At 37.4% G+C, this 15,981-nt stretch overlaps 1 protein-coding gene across 3 annotated transcripts in view; it reads left to right on the plus strand.

Moving 5' to 3' along the window:
- Positions 1 to 14,505, plus strand: part of LOC111321810 (synaptic vesicle 2-related protein) — a 31,766-nt gene extending 17,261 nt beyond the window's left edge. For all 3 annotated transcript variants that reach the window (XM_022924780.2, XM_022924778.2, XM_022924777.2), the window contains 15 exons: positions 2,740 to 2,837; positions 2,945 to 3,043; positions 3,863 to 3,934; positions 4,691 to 4,815; positions 4,975 to 5,038; positions 5,496 to 5,621; positions 6,023 to 6,151; positions 6,933 to 7,009; positions 7,204 to 7,292; positions 8,092 to 8,190; positions 8,432 to 8,543; positions 8,674 to 8,755; positions 9,107 to 9,196; positions 10,841 to 10,954; positions 13,636 to 14,505. In XM_022924780.2, the coding sequence (XP_022780515.2) occupies positions 2,740 to 2,837; positions 2,945 to 3,043; positions 3,863 to 3,934; positions 4,691 to 4,815; positions 4,975 to 5,038; positions 5,496 to 5,621; positions 6,023 to 6,151; positions 6,933 to 7,009; positions 7,204 to 7,292; positions 8,092 to 8,190; positions 8,432 to 8,543; positions 8,674 to 8,755; positions 9,107 to 9,196; positions 10,841 to 10,954; positions 13,636 to 13,650 (1,391 nt within the window). In that variant the 3' untranslated portion in view covers positions 13,651 to 14,505. The remainder of the gene's footprint in view (positions 1 to 2,739; positions 2,838 to 2,944; positions 3,044 to 3,862; positions 3,935 to 4,690; positions 4,816 to 4,974; positions 5,039 to 5,495; positions 5,622 to 6,022; positions 6,152 to 6,932; positions 7,010 to 7,203; positions 7,293 to 8,091; positions 8,191 to 8,431; positions 8,544 to 8,673; positions 8,756 to 9,106; positions 9,197 to 10,840; positions 10,955 to 13,635) is intronic.
- Positions 14,506 to 15,981: the final 1,476 nt, after the last annotated feature.

The following is a 15,981-nucleotide window of genomic DNA, read 5'->3' on the forward strand; positions in this document are numbered from 1 at the left end:
GACAGTATTACTAATTAAGTTCCTTATTTAGATTGTTTTTCCTAATTAAGATCCTTATTATGGATATTCCATATTATTCTTATTTTTAACATACATTGTTGATATTAATGTACATGTAATTAGTTTTATAAATTTGAATTTACTGTAGTATTCTAAGTTGTTAAGCGCTGTTGATCATTGAATGAAAATAGTGCTCTAGAAGTTATTAAATTAAATTAAATTAAATTACCAGTTTTCATCTTTTTTATGGTTTGTAACTTTGAGAGGATACAACAAAAAGACTGACCCAGGCCAGTTGAACACTTTTACAGGGTTGAATTATATAATCATTGGTTATTCAAAAATAGGTATCATTTCATCTCTAGCAGTTTCCATGGCAATGCTATCATAGGCGTATTCAGACGCATTTTTTAGCTTGTGGCTTAAATAATTCGAAAACTAACCCGGTGACCCCGTGTTTCTTTTCAGTGATTGCATTTGGCACTTGAAAAGGAAAATGCACAAAGATTTAAAAAAAATTCTACGAAGCGGAATTTCAGAAAATCTAGAAAAAAGGCAATTTACACACCTCGCAAATTTCCTTCCGTAGAATTTACTAGTTTTTTTTTCTGATGATTCCTTTCAACGTTATTATCATATTGGAACAATAAAAAGAAGGGGTCACCGCACTTGTTTTCATGCAATAGCTTTCGTGAGTTTAGTAATTTCCATGCGCATTCTCGCGCATTTAAAAATCTGGATTCTATAAGATCGACATTTGCTCATGATCTGTTATAGCTACCGCTGACAATTGCGTGTGCTCACGCGAGCGCCTACAATCTGGTGTTTACAAACGTAAATTCGCCTTTACTGCTAAGAAAATCATTAAACAGCTGTCAAAGACAGCCTCCCAGGCACATCTTAAAAATCCTACATACGACTTCTGGCTACATCATATTATTTTCCTTGAAGTTTCAAAGTCTTCTTTCACTTCAGGTAGATTATCGTTCACTTGTGTTCTTCTTTTTTCACCGTCGCAAGGTTTCAAATCGGTTGAATATTTCTTTTAGATATGCAGTGGAGCAACCTTTACTTATCTGAAAATCGTCTTCTTTATCATAGTTTCTATCTCCTGCATTCACAGTGGCTGCTCAACACATCAAACACACGCTCTTAGTGAAACTTCTCACAAAAGTAGAAAAACATCCACGCGCCGCCATCCTTGTTTTGAATTTTCATCTTTTGATCTCGGACAGGAAAAGTTGCATTAGAGTTTTCATTCTCTCTTTTGCATTTTTTATATACTATAAAGCTTCTATCTTACAACGATACTATTAATAATGCACAGAATTTTGTCCTCATCAAGGTGACTTTTTGCTTAACCAGCTCCAGACCCTTAGCTCCAAGGATGTGACTATTCAAGAAAAACATTTTTATAGGTATATTTTTGAAAAGCCAAATGTATACCACTTCAGCTGGGTGGAAAAATATGCTGAGACAGATTTTGTAGTTTGGAAACGGGAAAACGTTTTTGCCCCAGGCTTCCAGAACATTATTATAATGATCTTTCCCAGTTTAGCAAGGATAAAAGCAATCTTGACTAGTTTCCATAGCAAGGGTCTCAGTGAGAGCCAACCAGGTATGTCTGCCATCTATGTCAGGCAACATATTAATTGCTATCCATTTTCTTTGAAATTAAAACTTCAGAGTAAGAATTGAGCTTCCTTTAGCCATGGATCTTGTTTGCAGTTTATGCCGTCTACTTAAAAACTTTTTGAAACCTCTGCATTGCTGCTTATTAAAAATATATCTTAGTAACTATAAACAATAATATTAATGGCTGGTGGCAAAGGTGGAGTAGAAAAGCTAAAAGCAAGTCATAGAAAAGGGAAGCCAAAAAAAAAATTAAATGAATGTAAAGATGTACCTGGAATAATGTGGATGGAAAATTTTGAGACAAGACAAGGACAAGAATATGAAAAATATTCCTTGACTTCTTAAAAGAAGTAATTCTCTTATTATATATAACAGTGACAGTGTTTCCAGACAATTTCATTAGCCACTGGGATGGCCAAACATTTTCTTTGCTCCTAGCTAATTAAAGCATGTGGGAATAAACAAGAAACAAAGTTTTGGTAGTGATATTACCTAATTAAGCCTAGACATTTAGAGCTAAAGAAATGCAAAAGTTTTAAGACTGGATGAAAATTTTGCAATATGTGCAATTTTTTGTGGTATTATTTGTCAACCCAATCCATTATTTTTAGTAAATACAAATAATTTATTTTGTGTGATAAATTTGAATTTGGACATTTATAATAATGATACTTCAAAGGTCGAAATTTTTGATTATACATTGCTTTAACTAAATATTCAGAGCAGGCTGGTATTTTGATTCCCACTCTATGTTTCATAACTACACTGAACCACTCTTAGGGTACATAATGATGTGTGTTTGAGATGCATGTTTGTTTGGGTTTTGACAAATACATATATCCATAAAGTGCATAATTTCCTTGGCTTGTACCAGGCCGAGAGGTATTTATTAATTACTTCAATTTGTAATTTAGTCTCATAACAGTGGTATGAATTTGGCGTGTAACCTTGCTTTTTACTTTGGAGGTCCTCAGATTTAAAGTCAAGTTTATGGTTTCTGATTTTGAGATCTGTTCATGAAAAGATGTTTACATGTATCACAAATTCGGTTGGGTAGAGTATTTGAGTTTTTTATGATTTAATGATTTTTTGTTCTTTTCACAGGTTCAGGGGAACTAACATACACGCTGTCTGAAGCAGTGGAGAAAATTGGCTTTGGAAAATTTCAAATTAAAATGTTGTTAATAGTTGGCTTTTTCACAGTGAGTACCGGTACAGTTCCTTATAATGACTCCCAATCCATTGAATAAAATAATTTATGGTGTAATCATGGGCATATTACTAAGGTGTGTGGTCATAATTATTTCAGATTGCTGATGCCTTGGAAATGATGCTACTCTCAATTCTAGGGCCAACAATACGCTGTATATGGCACCTTCCTTCCTGGAAAGAGGCCTTGGTTACAACTGTAAGTTTCATATCTCTAACCTTGTCTAGAACTCTACTTTATAAGGGTTTCACCTCTTTCCCACAAATTCTAGCTAGCAGCAATTAATGGCTAGTAGATTTAACCTCCTATGAGAACCTGAGAACTTGTTGCAGTAAGAACAAATTAATCATTACACATCTAAGCTTTCAATATGCATTTTGATCTCTGGTGACTGATGAGTTCAAATCACTGAGGCTGTGCTCTGAAACAGATTGCATACTGCAGACTCTCATCCAAAACACTGAACTGTCTAGCTTTTAAAAGCTGTGATGACACCAAGTTTTTCAAGTTACCTTTAGCTGAGACAGGTGTTCAAATGTTTGATGTCCGTAGCACCCAGGTTCTGTTTGGAGCACTGCCCTGATAAGTCATGTTATTGTTACAGTACTTTTATTAGTAGTTATGCAATTGACTACAGTTATCAAATTGTGTGAGATGGCACAAGTTACAGGTTTGTTTATTCTCACAGCAGCTGTTGTAACTCTTTTTTGTCTAGAGGCAGCATGGCAGAGTGGTCAGCGTGTTGGACTTGCAATCCACCACTCCCGGGTTTGAGTCCCACGCTGACCACTACCTGGATTTGTTTCACGGAAGCTCCGAGTTCAAATCCTCAGCCATGTTTGTAAATAGCCAACTGGTTTGCCTACGGCCAGTTGAGATTCTTAACAATGTTATGTTCAATTTGAATTATTTATTTCAGTTGTTTGCTCAGCCCCCACTAGCACTTGTGCTATAAACACTGCCAAGGGTAAATAGAGGTTTCTTTTGTTTTGTTTTGTTTTTTTTGTTCAATTACAGGTTGTTTTTGTTGGAATGATGTTTGGTTCATCTTTCTGGGGATGGCTGGCAGATAGCTATGGACGGAAGACTGTAAATAATACTTATATTGCATTGAAAGAACTAGTTTTGATTAGCACGCTTAAAACCCAGCAGTTGGCGTGCTAGACTGCTGCAGATGTAGAGGGATTGAGCCCTGGTTGTGTCATTGTATTGTCAGTGTTCTTTGGCAAGGTACTTTAGGTAACTGTCTGTTTCAGTTCCCTTCTCCAACCAAGAGAGAAAGGTGGACTGTCAAGGAAATCTGATACAATCATGACAGGATGGAAAATGCGTGCACTGTAAGTACCTTCTGTTGTCCCCATACAGAGCCTTAGAAAAGTTTTCTAAGGCTTTGTATAGGGCAACGGGAGGTACTTACAGTGCACGCATTTTCCGTCCTGTCATGCCGGAGGAGGGGGAGGGGAGGGGGGTAACCTGGGATGGACCATCTCATCACGAGGAGGAGTGATTGATGTTACTAGTGTGAGGTGTTATGTCAAGAGCAGAACCTATGCTGATGGCTATTTTGAGAGCCACAGTGAAAGGGCTGGATAGGTTTGCATATGGGTAGATTTGGCCATAAAAAATCTCATTGATTCTGTTATTTTGGCAAGAAGCTTATCTGTAGATTTGAGAAACACTGTAAATCATGGTTAAATTCTTATGTAATTTTTTCAGTTTTTCGATTGGAATCTTTGGCCCAGATGTGGGCTTTATGGTCTGTTTAGAAGTATGGATTGTTGATTAGGTTCGTGTTAATTTTGATAGCCATTTAATGTTGTCCTGGTTTCTTTGCTGTATTTGCAGATAATTGTTATTTGTGCCATCTGGATATTTTATTTTGGATTTATCAGCTCTTTTTCTCCTCATTACTACTGGATTATTGCTCTACGTTGTTTAGTTGGTTTTGGAATTGGTGGTGCTCCACAATCGTAAGTTTGAAATCCTTCTCCTAACATGTGCTGTACCTTTAAAGGTATGATTATTTTTTTGTAAAGCAAATTAAGGAAAAATGTACTTCTTTAAACATCTGTTATCACTATAACCAGCAGAAAATTAACTTTACCTTTTTTTTCTCAAAATTCTCTTAGGACAACTCTCCTTGCTGAGTTTCTTCCTTCAAGTGCACGGTCATACTGCATTTTATCATTATCAGTAAGAATTATGACTCACGTTGTAATTTAGTATTTTTATATTACTCATGAATATGTTTTTGATGTATTTTCAACTTGTTTTCCAATGCATGGAGATGATATTGTTTTCAGTGATTTGCTTAATATGTATAACAACAAAAGAGTGGAAATTCATTTCCATTTTACGGTACTTCCTTATGTTGCATGGACATGTATTGATAGATAGACTTTTTCATACTTTTGGAAACCGTCCTAATTTTTAGTAGGCATACAGGTGTATTGGTCAAATAAAACTAGAAAAAAACCTTATGGATAGTGAGAATAAATCTTATGGTCTTGTCAATGTAACAATTTGTTTGGTGGTTTTTTTTCTTAAGTTTTAGTTCCTGACCACTGGGTGTATTTTTAAAACAGCTAAACAGCACATAGTTAACATACCGGTACTTGAAATTGACCTCCCTTTGAATATTTTTCCACAGTTTTTCTGGTCGGTAGGATCATGTTTTACAGTTGGAATTGCTATGGCTGTGATGCCAACATTAGGCTGGAGGTGGTTGTTAGGAATTCTGTCTTTACCACTTCTGTGCTTTCTTTTAATGAGTTATGTAAGTATTTCATGTTTTGCTAATTAGATGAATTGCTAATCAGTTAAGTTTGAAAAATTGATCTGCAGGTTTCATTTTTAGGAACATTTTGAATGCAACCATCTCTCCATTGGTCCCTTAATTTCCACAGACTGATCAATAGTGGTTACTCTTTAACTGCGTATGAAAAAAGAGAAATTGTTTGGTCAACAGTCAAGTATGGTAGTTCAAGAAAGACTACTTGCCTCTTTCAGTTTCAAAAAATCTGACATTTGAGTAGCACCCTTAAAAATAGGAAATACTGTTGATACCTCTGCCAGATGATGACAGGGGAAAGTAGAGTGAGGCACTTGGGGAGGAATCTAACTCTCTTACTCATTATTATTACTTTTTTTTTAATTTTTACTTTTTCATCATTGTAGTGGCTTCCAGAGTCCTGTAGGTATTTACTCACAGCTGGTGAAAAAGAGAAGGCATTGGTAATGCTTCAAAAGGCAGCAAGAACTAACAAAAAAGAATTACCAAGTGGATATCTCCTTGATGCAGGCGAGGTTGGTGCAAATGCTCTATTCAACAAATGACCACAATTTTCATTAATTGTCTATTTGAGAAATACAGTAGATTTCATTTTCAGATCACAGATTACATCAAAATGTGGAACAAAAAAGTGGCACACAAGGAGAAGCTGAGCATATCACCGAAGTTCTTACCACACTTTGGTGTGTTCTAGCTGTGATCTATAACTGAACAGACCCAATTGGACCCATCTGTGATCTTTTACTAAACAGATGTGCAGCAAAATGGAATCTATTTGTTAAACTGATGATGTCTCCTTATGAATGAGTGCGTGAGAACATAGTTAATAGAGCGAGCTATTAACTATGGTGAGGATTTCTACTAACCGTTATTGTAAATTATTTTACAAGTATGCTTTGAATTTTGAAAACTATACAATCATGTGCCTTAATTTGCTTTCATTAGTGGTTTCATTAAAACTTGGTGCAAATGGGTAGTAGTTTAGAATAGCAGGTAGTTAGTTTTGAAGGACTGCAGGCTCTTTTTTTTCCTTTTGAAGTCAGGGCTCCTGTGGGAAATTTTGAAGGTAGAGACTCCTGGATGTTTGGGTCTTTTCCAATTTACTTCAACTTGTTAAATGTTGTTCCAAGAAGTCGAAGAATTTTAACAAATTTGATGAGAATCACTTGTGTGTTAGTAGGGACTTTACGTTTGTGTTATTAGAATACAGGCAGGGAGCCAGCTCATTACTGACAGGTAGATCTACTTGCTTTGCAGCTGCTATTGTAACCCCTGTTGTTAATTTTTTCCTCTCAGAATGGCAAACAGGGAAGGGTTAGAGACTTGTTTAGCCCAGAATACAGAAAAACAACATTTCTTCTATGGTTTATATGGTAAGTGTACTTTCTTGGACATTTACTTTATAATTTTGTTTGTACATGTGAGTTGTTAAATGTGGTGTGGAGCCACAAGTACATGTAGATTAATACTTCAAATCCAATAGCAATACGTGAAAAGATTAACATCAATTTGCTTCATTTGATTTCAATGTGGATTTCAAAATATTAACAAGTGTCTTTATTTGTAGGATTAATTTGGCCTTCACATATTATGGGATAGTATTAATGACCACAGAAATGTACCAAGGCCTAAATGAATCTGGTGGAAACTGTAACGGTCAGTTAAGACTAAGAGAACCCTCATGATTTATAATTATATTTATACTAACTATTGAAGGCTCATTTTTTAAGAGTACCACACAGGAATGGATAAGTAAATTAAACCCCTCTATGAAACTACCATGGTGAAATGGCCCCAAATTTCCTATCTACTAGAATATGTATCAACACAGTTGTAAAAAGCAGGTACTTGTTTCAGGTCGTCATCATAGATTAATGCATGTGTTGGCTCAATTTTTGCCTCTCTCTTCAGTCCAGTCCTCTGTTTTTGTTTGTGATAGGATTTCAGGCTTCTTCCTAAGAGTAGCGGGTAACCATGCAAGCCGAACATAACATTCGCTCTGACCTAGGGCTAACGCTCGAAACGTCAACTTTAGAAACTCTTTATGGTGACTAATTCACAGGATACATTCAGTTGATAAAACCAAATTATCTTGTTATACCCTGCACCAACGCTGCACTACAGTTGTCTGCTTGCCTGTGTAAGCCTATCAACATTGTGAGGGAAAAAACATTTACATGCAGCAAATGAGAAATATTAACAGGATAGAATGTTTCCATTCTGCATTAATGATTTGGATTTTCTAAAAAAAAAGTAAAATTAATCAACATAGTACTATTCCCTCCCAAAAAACGTACTAGTGAAATAAGGTAAGCTTCAACTTGTTTTGCACAATCAGCTTTTCAATCCTTAATCCGGATACAACACCGCTAGTTTGATAGTTCCACAAAAACTTATGACGTGGAGTGAATTTGTCACCTTGAAATTATTAAGTGTGGATTTGTTTTCATTGCAGCCGACAGTAATGTAATGAAGAATCCTGATTGTGGATGTCAGCTTCTTACTTTAAAAGACTACACAGACATGATGTGGACAACACTCGCTGAATTTCCAGGTACTGTATGGCTATTTCCCTGCAATGTACAGTTGTTTCTACGCCTTACATAAACCATAAGCTCTGGTAGAAATTGGCAATCAGGTGGGTAAGATTTACCTTTCTTTCTTTTATTCTCACGAAAGTCCCTTATTTCGTACCACATCGTTACGACTAAGTTTATTTGCAGCTTGGTGCATAAATATGTAAACTTCAAACCAAGTCTTGAAATCATGAATCGCCGGTTTTGTTTTTGCTACAGGTATCATTGTAACCATGCTTTGTATAGAAAAACTTGGAAGAAAGAAAACAATGGCCGTTCAATTCTTTCTTACTGCTGTGTGTTATTTTTTACTCTTCATCTGTTCAGGAAGGTAATGCTCGAGGTTTTTCATCCTGTGAAATACTTTATGCACAAATGATATACACTTCATGACTGGAAGTGACATTGGCCAAATTCGCAGAAGCAGACCCCTATTTAACGAAGTCTTCTGTCCCTTTTAGAACTATGATGACTATTTTTATATTTGGGGTCAGAGGATTTATATCAGGGGCTTTTCAAGGATTTTACGTCTACACACCCGAGGTAAATTGTATTAACTTATATGCGTTATTGACCAAGCTTGTTCGGTCAAGATGGCTGGATATTGGCCTATTTTACTTTTTTGCGTTTTTTATGGACTGATACGAATAAACCCTCAAGAGTTATTTTTGACTGTCTTTTGTGTGACGCGAATAATAAAAATGTCTTGTACTCCGTAAGACCACCCTGAATATTAGAAGAGCCTTTGGCAAGGAAGCGCCCAGTTTTATGGAGGAATTGTACCTCTTCGATCTCCCGTCCCTCCTTATTTTCTTCCCGACTTGGGACGAATTAAAGGTAAAGGTACGGTTTAGTTCACACAAAAATCGATTTGGCCTTTTTTGTTTGATACAGGTTTATCCCACTGTAATTCGTGCTTTGGCTCTAGGATGTTGCAGCGCAATGGCGCGTATCGGAGCTATGGTTACGCCTTTTATCTCACAGGTATGGAGTTTAAATTCATTTTAGGTACGGAAACATTTAATTGGTTAGATGCTCGTTCTCCATGACAGACGAGAAGAATGATGATGATCATCTATACAGCAAGTAACATATCTTGCGTTTCCCTTATCTCTTTCTATGGAAAAGTTTGAATAGGTGGTCTTATAATAGTCTTGTTCATGCCTCCAGCACATTCAATACTATGGCTCAGATTAATATCTCAATCATATTAGTTTGGAGACGATTGGAACGATGCGGGCCTTCTTATGGAAACCTGGGTTAATGTGCCATTAGGTCTTTGAAAGATCCTCAATAAATACTTGAGGATCTTGATGGATCCTTAAACAGATCTTGCAAAGATGTTCACCAAGATCCTTATATGATGCTGATCAAATCCTAGAGGATCCTAGCAAAGATCTTAACAGGATCTTCAAAAGGATCTTCTTAAGATCTTTTAAAGATTCATGTTCCGTCCTTGGGGATCTTGAAGGATCCTTGCACAGATCTTGCAAAGAGCTTGACTAGTATACTTGTAAGATCCTGACCAAATCCCCCCTGACGATCTTAGCAAAGAACTTGATAAGATCCCAGACAGGATCCTTGTTTTGTCCTCGAGGATATTAAAGGGTCCTTACCAAAAACTTTGCAAGGATCTCTAATAGGATCTTATTAATTGATTTTACAATTAAAATCTTAAGAGATCTTTCACAGATCTTTTTAGGATCGTTGAAGATCCTTGGCTTTAAGGATCTTTGGCAGTTCTTTGACAATCTGCAAAGATCCTGAAAGATGCTGTGAGGTTTTTCACCAGGGTTGTTGATAAATTATCGTAAAATAAATACTACAGCAATCTCAGGGAAAGTGCTGCGGTCTCAAGGACCTGTGAGAACTCAAAGTAAAAACTAAATGATTTGGTGTTATCAACTAAACTGATAATGAGAATTGGCCACCCTAAAGAGATTCTGAAGCTGAAGTTTCAAGCATTAGCCCTTCGTTAGAGGAAATCGTCTCTGGACCAGTTGCCGCGGTTTTGTAAAGCAAAAACAATGTAACGAAAAGTTACATGTGACACTCAAATGAAGACTGCTGTGAACATGCAAGGGTCCTGGTTGTTTATGATGACTTGGTTCTCAAATCATAATTGGCCGCGGGGATCCTCTCAACCAAATTTCTTCGCTTAAAAGTGTTCCGCGTAGAAAGTAAGGCCGACGAACTGATCCACCACAAATCGTGTAATTTGATTGTTATTTATTGACGATATTGCAATTATTCGATCTGGCAAAAGGACAGTACAAAACCGTTTGTATCTATATACAACTAAATTCTCATACAATAATTCGACTCCAAAATAGCTCAAAATATAATTTGACAATCATGTTTACTTCGTTGGCGGGCCGTTGGCTACAGGTTAGCTTAAAGGCTTCTTTCGGGTTAGCAACTTATACAAGACCTTTCCTTTTGAAATTGATTTACTGACTGAAATGTGATCTAAAGTACAAAGCTTAAATGTCAATCAATGTTCTAAATCATGTGATTCTCATTCACTTTTTAACGAAACAAATAGATAGTTAGGTTCACAATTTACAATACTGATAAGTAAGAACGTGGATCTTGGCTCAACCTTAACCACGTGTCATTGTGTTTTAGGTGCTGCTCAGAGTTTCACTACGTTTGGCATTAGGTGTTTATGGAGTGATGTCGCTAGTCTGTGTGGTGTTCACTCTTATGTTACCGATTGAAACTAAAGGAAGACCCATGGTGGTAGGTTTAAGCCGTCTCTCTGGTTCTTTTTTGTTATCATGAGTTATTTCTTAACCAATCACAGACTGCGGTTTCGTGTGGTTCATTGAGAGCCTGGAATTGACGATAAAAGAACGTATTTTTTTCAAGCCTGTAAAGATATGGAAAATGACGGAGAATATTTTGCGACTAAGAACAGCAAAGCTAGAAACGCCTTGATGGATCTATGGTTTTCACTCGCCGTGATTTCGCGAAAAAATGTCTCAACTAAAACTTATCAGTGGAAAACATAAAAAACGTCATCTTAAAGTGCTACTGAAACGTAATTTTCATTTCCGAGATTTTTGCAATATAATAGAGTTCGAACGTTATTTGCAAACGCTGTGTACTTTTTTTGGGCCAACGGAGAGCGGAAAGTACATTTTTAACCATTCGAAGTTGACCGACTGAGATCCAAATTAGCGGCCATCTTGGCGCGGCCAAAACAGCCCTGTGACGTCACTGGTTGTGTACTTCTGTGAAAGAAGGGTAAAAGCATGGAGTGTGGCTTGCATGTTGGGAGGCCGAAAAAGAGGATTTCGGGCAAAATGCCATCCTCGTCTTATTCATCGGCGGCCACATCAGCATCTTGGCTATCTGCGAGAGGTTCGCCTGGATAGGGAGCAAAATTCCGACTGATACCGAAAACGAATCTCTACCTGTCTATTTTGGTTAATCGGCAACTGACGACATCCACAAGATTAGGATCGAAACCGCGGTCTTGCTTAACCATCTACAGAAAATGGCGAAAGACATTATAACGGCAGATGGGCCACTAAACGCCCCGGGCCAAAGCAATGCCATTCAGAGAATGAAGAAAACATGGAAGCCTCATACGACACCGCTACTGAAGATGATCTACTCGGCAAGTCTGAGGATAACGAACACATCCCTCTGTACCAAATGCCTAGCAGAACATGACCAGAATCCCTACAATATAGGGCGAGGGCCAAAATAAGAGCAGGCGAGGATTTCAAAAATGAGATAAAGCAAATCCTTAACAACGCGGAGCAAGAAACAGTAAGGGCGATCATGTGCTTCTATGAACGTGAAATCGGTCGTTTTAATACCGAAATAATGAAAAGAAAACGAGCCAAAACGGCTGGAACACTGAACACTAAGAACTGTAGTACGATCGAATCAGCGCGCGTGACGTAAGCTGAAAGCAATCAAGACAACTTAACGATCGAGACAGTCAAAAAAATAGCTGTACATCTACAAAGGCGAACGATTCGAAAAAGACGCAATCCCTGATGTGCGTACTCAGTGCCACACATAAAGCAAATTCTCATGAAAAACTGGCATTTAATAGAAACACATCCACTACTGAGCGAACTATACAAAAATCCGCCGCTCGTATCTTACAAAAGAGGGCGGTCGCTCAAAGACATACTCGTGAGGGCTAAACCTCGAATAGGCTACTTTAAACACACGCTTGGGAGTCGTGTAGGCCTGTGAACCCCATTTTACGCCACCATCTTCCTCTTCGCTGCTGGAGACAACTTCGCTTCGTTCAGAAGAAGATTCACTTGACAAAACTTCAATATCTGCCATCTCCTTCGCCCACGAATACAAACAAACAGTGAGTGAAATAAACCACGCTATCGGAGTGAACACAACCAGTGACGTCATCAATCCATTTTACTCGGCACCAGGGCCCGGACATGGTTTTGTGTAAAATTTTTTATTTGAACGGTTAAAAAAGATATCTTTCGCTTTTTTTTTGGCCAAAGCAAATTATCTCATGATGATCAGCATATTCAAAACTGCAGGTTAGAGCAAATATTTCAGATACGAAAATTTCGTTTCAGTAGCACTTTAAAGATTTACCGTCTTTCACGTCATTCAAGAACCAGCATCTTGATTGTAAAGTTAAAAATTTTCTTAGCTAGGGTCCTTTTAACCCTTTACTCCCCAACATCAGTATGCATATTCTCCATACTGTTATCTATACATTTTCAAGCTACTTAGAAGGAGAATGTGCCTAACAATCGAGAGGTTCTTAACTTGGTGATCTATTCCTATATTCACGTAACCGTAAGGTTCAATTCAGAGGTGAAGCCATAATGAGAAATTAGATGCTACTCACTCTCGGGGTCATAGAGTTCAGGGTACAAGTGAAACTAAAGACAATTAGTTCTATGTCGGGACCACGTGTTTCTCTGCAGATCTGTCAGCTTCGTTAATCTTTTAAGTTGTCTGCCTCCATCCTTGATGCTCTATCAACAATGGTAAAAGGACTGAGTGGAGTTTAATTCGGTCTGTAACCATAAAAGTGACGGGGGAGTCCGATTTGTTTATCAAGAGCATGATTACAGACAGAATTGGACGAAACGAATTCCTGTTAGCAACTAATCAAAACTAAGACAAAATTCGAGAAAGAAACTAGACATCGGTTCTACGTTTTCATGAAGAAAAAAAAAGATAACTCGGCGAAATGCGCGACAACAGGAACAGCGCATTCAGTCCACTTACACAGGCATGACGTGTTAAATGTCTTTTTAACTGCCCTTTTACACTGTCCAATTACAAGCACTGACGCCTACACTGTCCTCTTAGTACTCAAACCAGGCTGGTGGTGACCAATCACGTTCGAGAATTTTGTTACAATTTTGATTAAAGAGGTGAGGTTTAATTGTTGTGCTCTTTCACTCTTTTCACAGGAAACATTACATTGAAGGAACATTTGGGAATTGGCATTTTTTTTGACCAGTTTTTGTAATTTTCAAACCACGAAGCTCGAAAGTCACAATTTTCTTTTATTTTAAAATTACCGGGAAGAAAAATAACCTGCTTTGGTTTTCGTTAGGAATTTTAGTACTATTGTTATTATAATTTTTGGGGAAGCCGTTACGTGCTTTTTGATACAATATTGCGCCTTAATAAGAAAAAATTGGCAGCACAACTAAATTTACCTTCAAATGGGTCCTTGTTTTTCTGTTTTACACTAAATGGGTACGAGCACTTGGATTGATATTACTACCCACTGTGAGAGGAACAGAGTGATATCACAAATAGTGATGTACCTTTGAGAAGGGCTGCGTCATGGTATTTTCAGTTGTTTTTAACACGTAATCAGTCACCTTAAAATGAGAGGAATAAATCAGAAAAGAATAAGGATGGACCAAGATGAAGAAGATTAGGGCCTATTGTTGATGAGTCACTTAAAAAATGCTAGGATAAATTTCTTCAAAATACTGGGACCGTGTTGCAGCCACTTTGAAGATTAATGGAAGTAGCTGCTCAATCAAGGGGCTCTAGAGAGCTTCTATGCTGGTGGAATTATACCTTCTTCCGTCTAGGAAAGTTCCCCTTAAAAAGCGGAGCAATAGTAAATATGAGAAGGACAAAAAAATATGCACGTTATTAAGTCAAAATTTAATGTCAATTTTTCCCATTGCCTTATATTTCAAGCATATCATGTACAGCAAATTTCTAATGCTTGAAATATTACCTTTCGCAATATTGTAAGTTAAACAATACATTTGAATTGTAAATTTTTTCAGGGAGAAATAAACTGTTGTCTAAAAGTGTAGGTGTGTTTTGTATGAAAGCCTGGCTAGTTGACAAGCGTAACCGAACTAGTTTCTTTTACACGATTCGCTTGATATTAAGGCATTGTCCCCACGACCGTAAAACATCTTAAAAGAAAATAATTTTCAAAAGCTAAATTTGAGCCAGGCTTACAGCTGTAAGCGGTGAAGTTTCACGCCGACTCGATTTAAAGCACTTTGCAGCTGGAGGAAGTACTGTAACTGATGCTTAGCATCTTGAATAAGAATGCATCAGTTGGTATGTGCGCTGCGATTGAACAATTTAGTAGCCCGCTAAGTTCAAAAGTTTGTTCGAATTGAAATTCCGCTCTATTTTAACCTATCTACAGTGGAACCTCGATTTAACGAGCGTCTACAACGAAGTCCTCCGTATAACGAACGATGCTTTTCAGCCCGGCTAAAGTTAAGTAAAATGAATGCCACAGAACTTGGATTTAACGAACCTCGGTGTAACGAAATCCTCGTCATAACGAACACAATCCAGAAGCCCAAATATAAACATCTGACCAAAGACGAATGCGAAACAGAACAATACAACAGTGCAATACCAGTTGGTTTGTTAGCTCAATTGGTAAAGCGCTGCACTAGTATCGCAGAGGTCAGTGGTTCGAATCCCGTACAGGCCTGATTTTTTTTCATGTCTGATTTTCGCTATTGCATAAATAGCGCTCTCTACTGCGAGGATCGTGCATCATACGTATCTATAACCGCAGTTCAAAATATATGAAATTCATATATTCATCGTAACTATACAGTAGTGTTCTGTTGTTTAATACTGTACACACTGTTTATTTTCATCATGATATTTGACAAGTCAGGCACAAAAGGAAGGGATTTCCCGCGCTCTTTCTTCTGAATGAAAGGCGCATTTTAACGAAAGACAAAAAATGAGGCAATTAGAAAGATGTTTTGATTAAGCGTCTTGATTAGCAATTTTAGTAGTAAAGTAAACAATGACAAAAATGAGGCAATTTTCATGTTGCAGATCTTCATTTTCAGTTTCAGTTTCAGTTGCAATTGTTAAAATTTCGTTGAACCCTTTTGTAGTTCCGGTGCCGTTGTAGCTATGTACAGACATGTACAGTGTACTGTTAATTAAGCACAACGTCACACACACACACACACACACACACACACACACACACACACACACACACACACACACACACACACACACACACACACACACACACACACCACACACACACAAGACAAAAAAAAAAAAAAAATCAAAAAACAACGGCAAAAAAAAGCAATAACAATTACAGTGGAACCTCGATTTAACGTACCTCTAAAGAACGAAGTCCTTGGTATAACGAACGATATTTCCGCTTCAGTCCGACTAAAGTTATCGTAAAACGTATGCCACAATACCTCGATATAATAACCAATTTCCCCAGTCCCTTGAAACTTCGTTTAATCGAGATTCCACTGTTTTAACCATAGCACGGTATA

The sequence above is a fragment of the Stylophora pistillata genome, chromosome 13, assembly GCF_964205215.1.
Source record: "Stylophora pistillata chromosome 13, jaStyPist1.2, whole genome shotgun sequence".
Lineage (NCBI taxonomy): Eukaryota > Metazoa > Cnidaria > Anthozoa > Scleractinia > Pocilloporidae > Stylophora > Stylophora pistillata.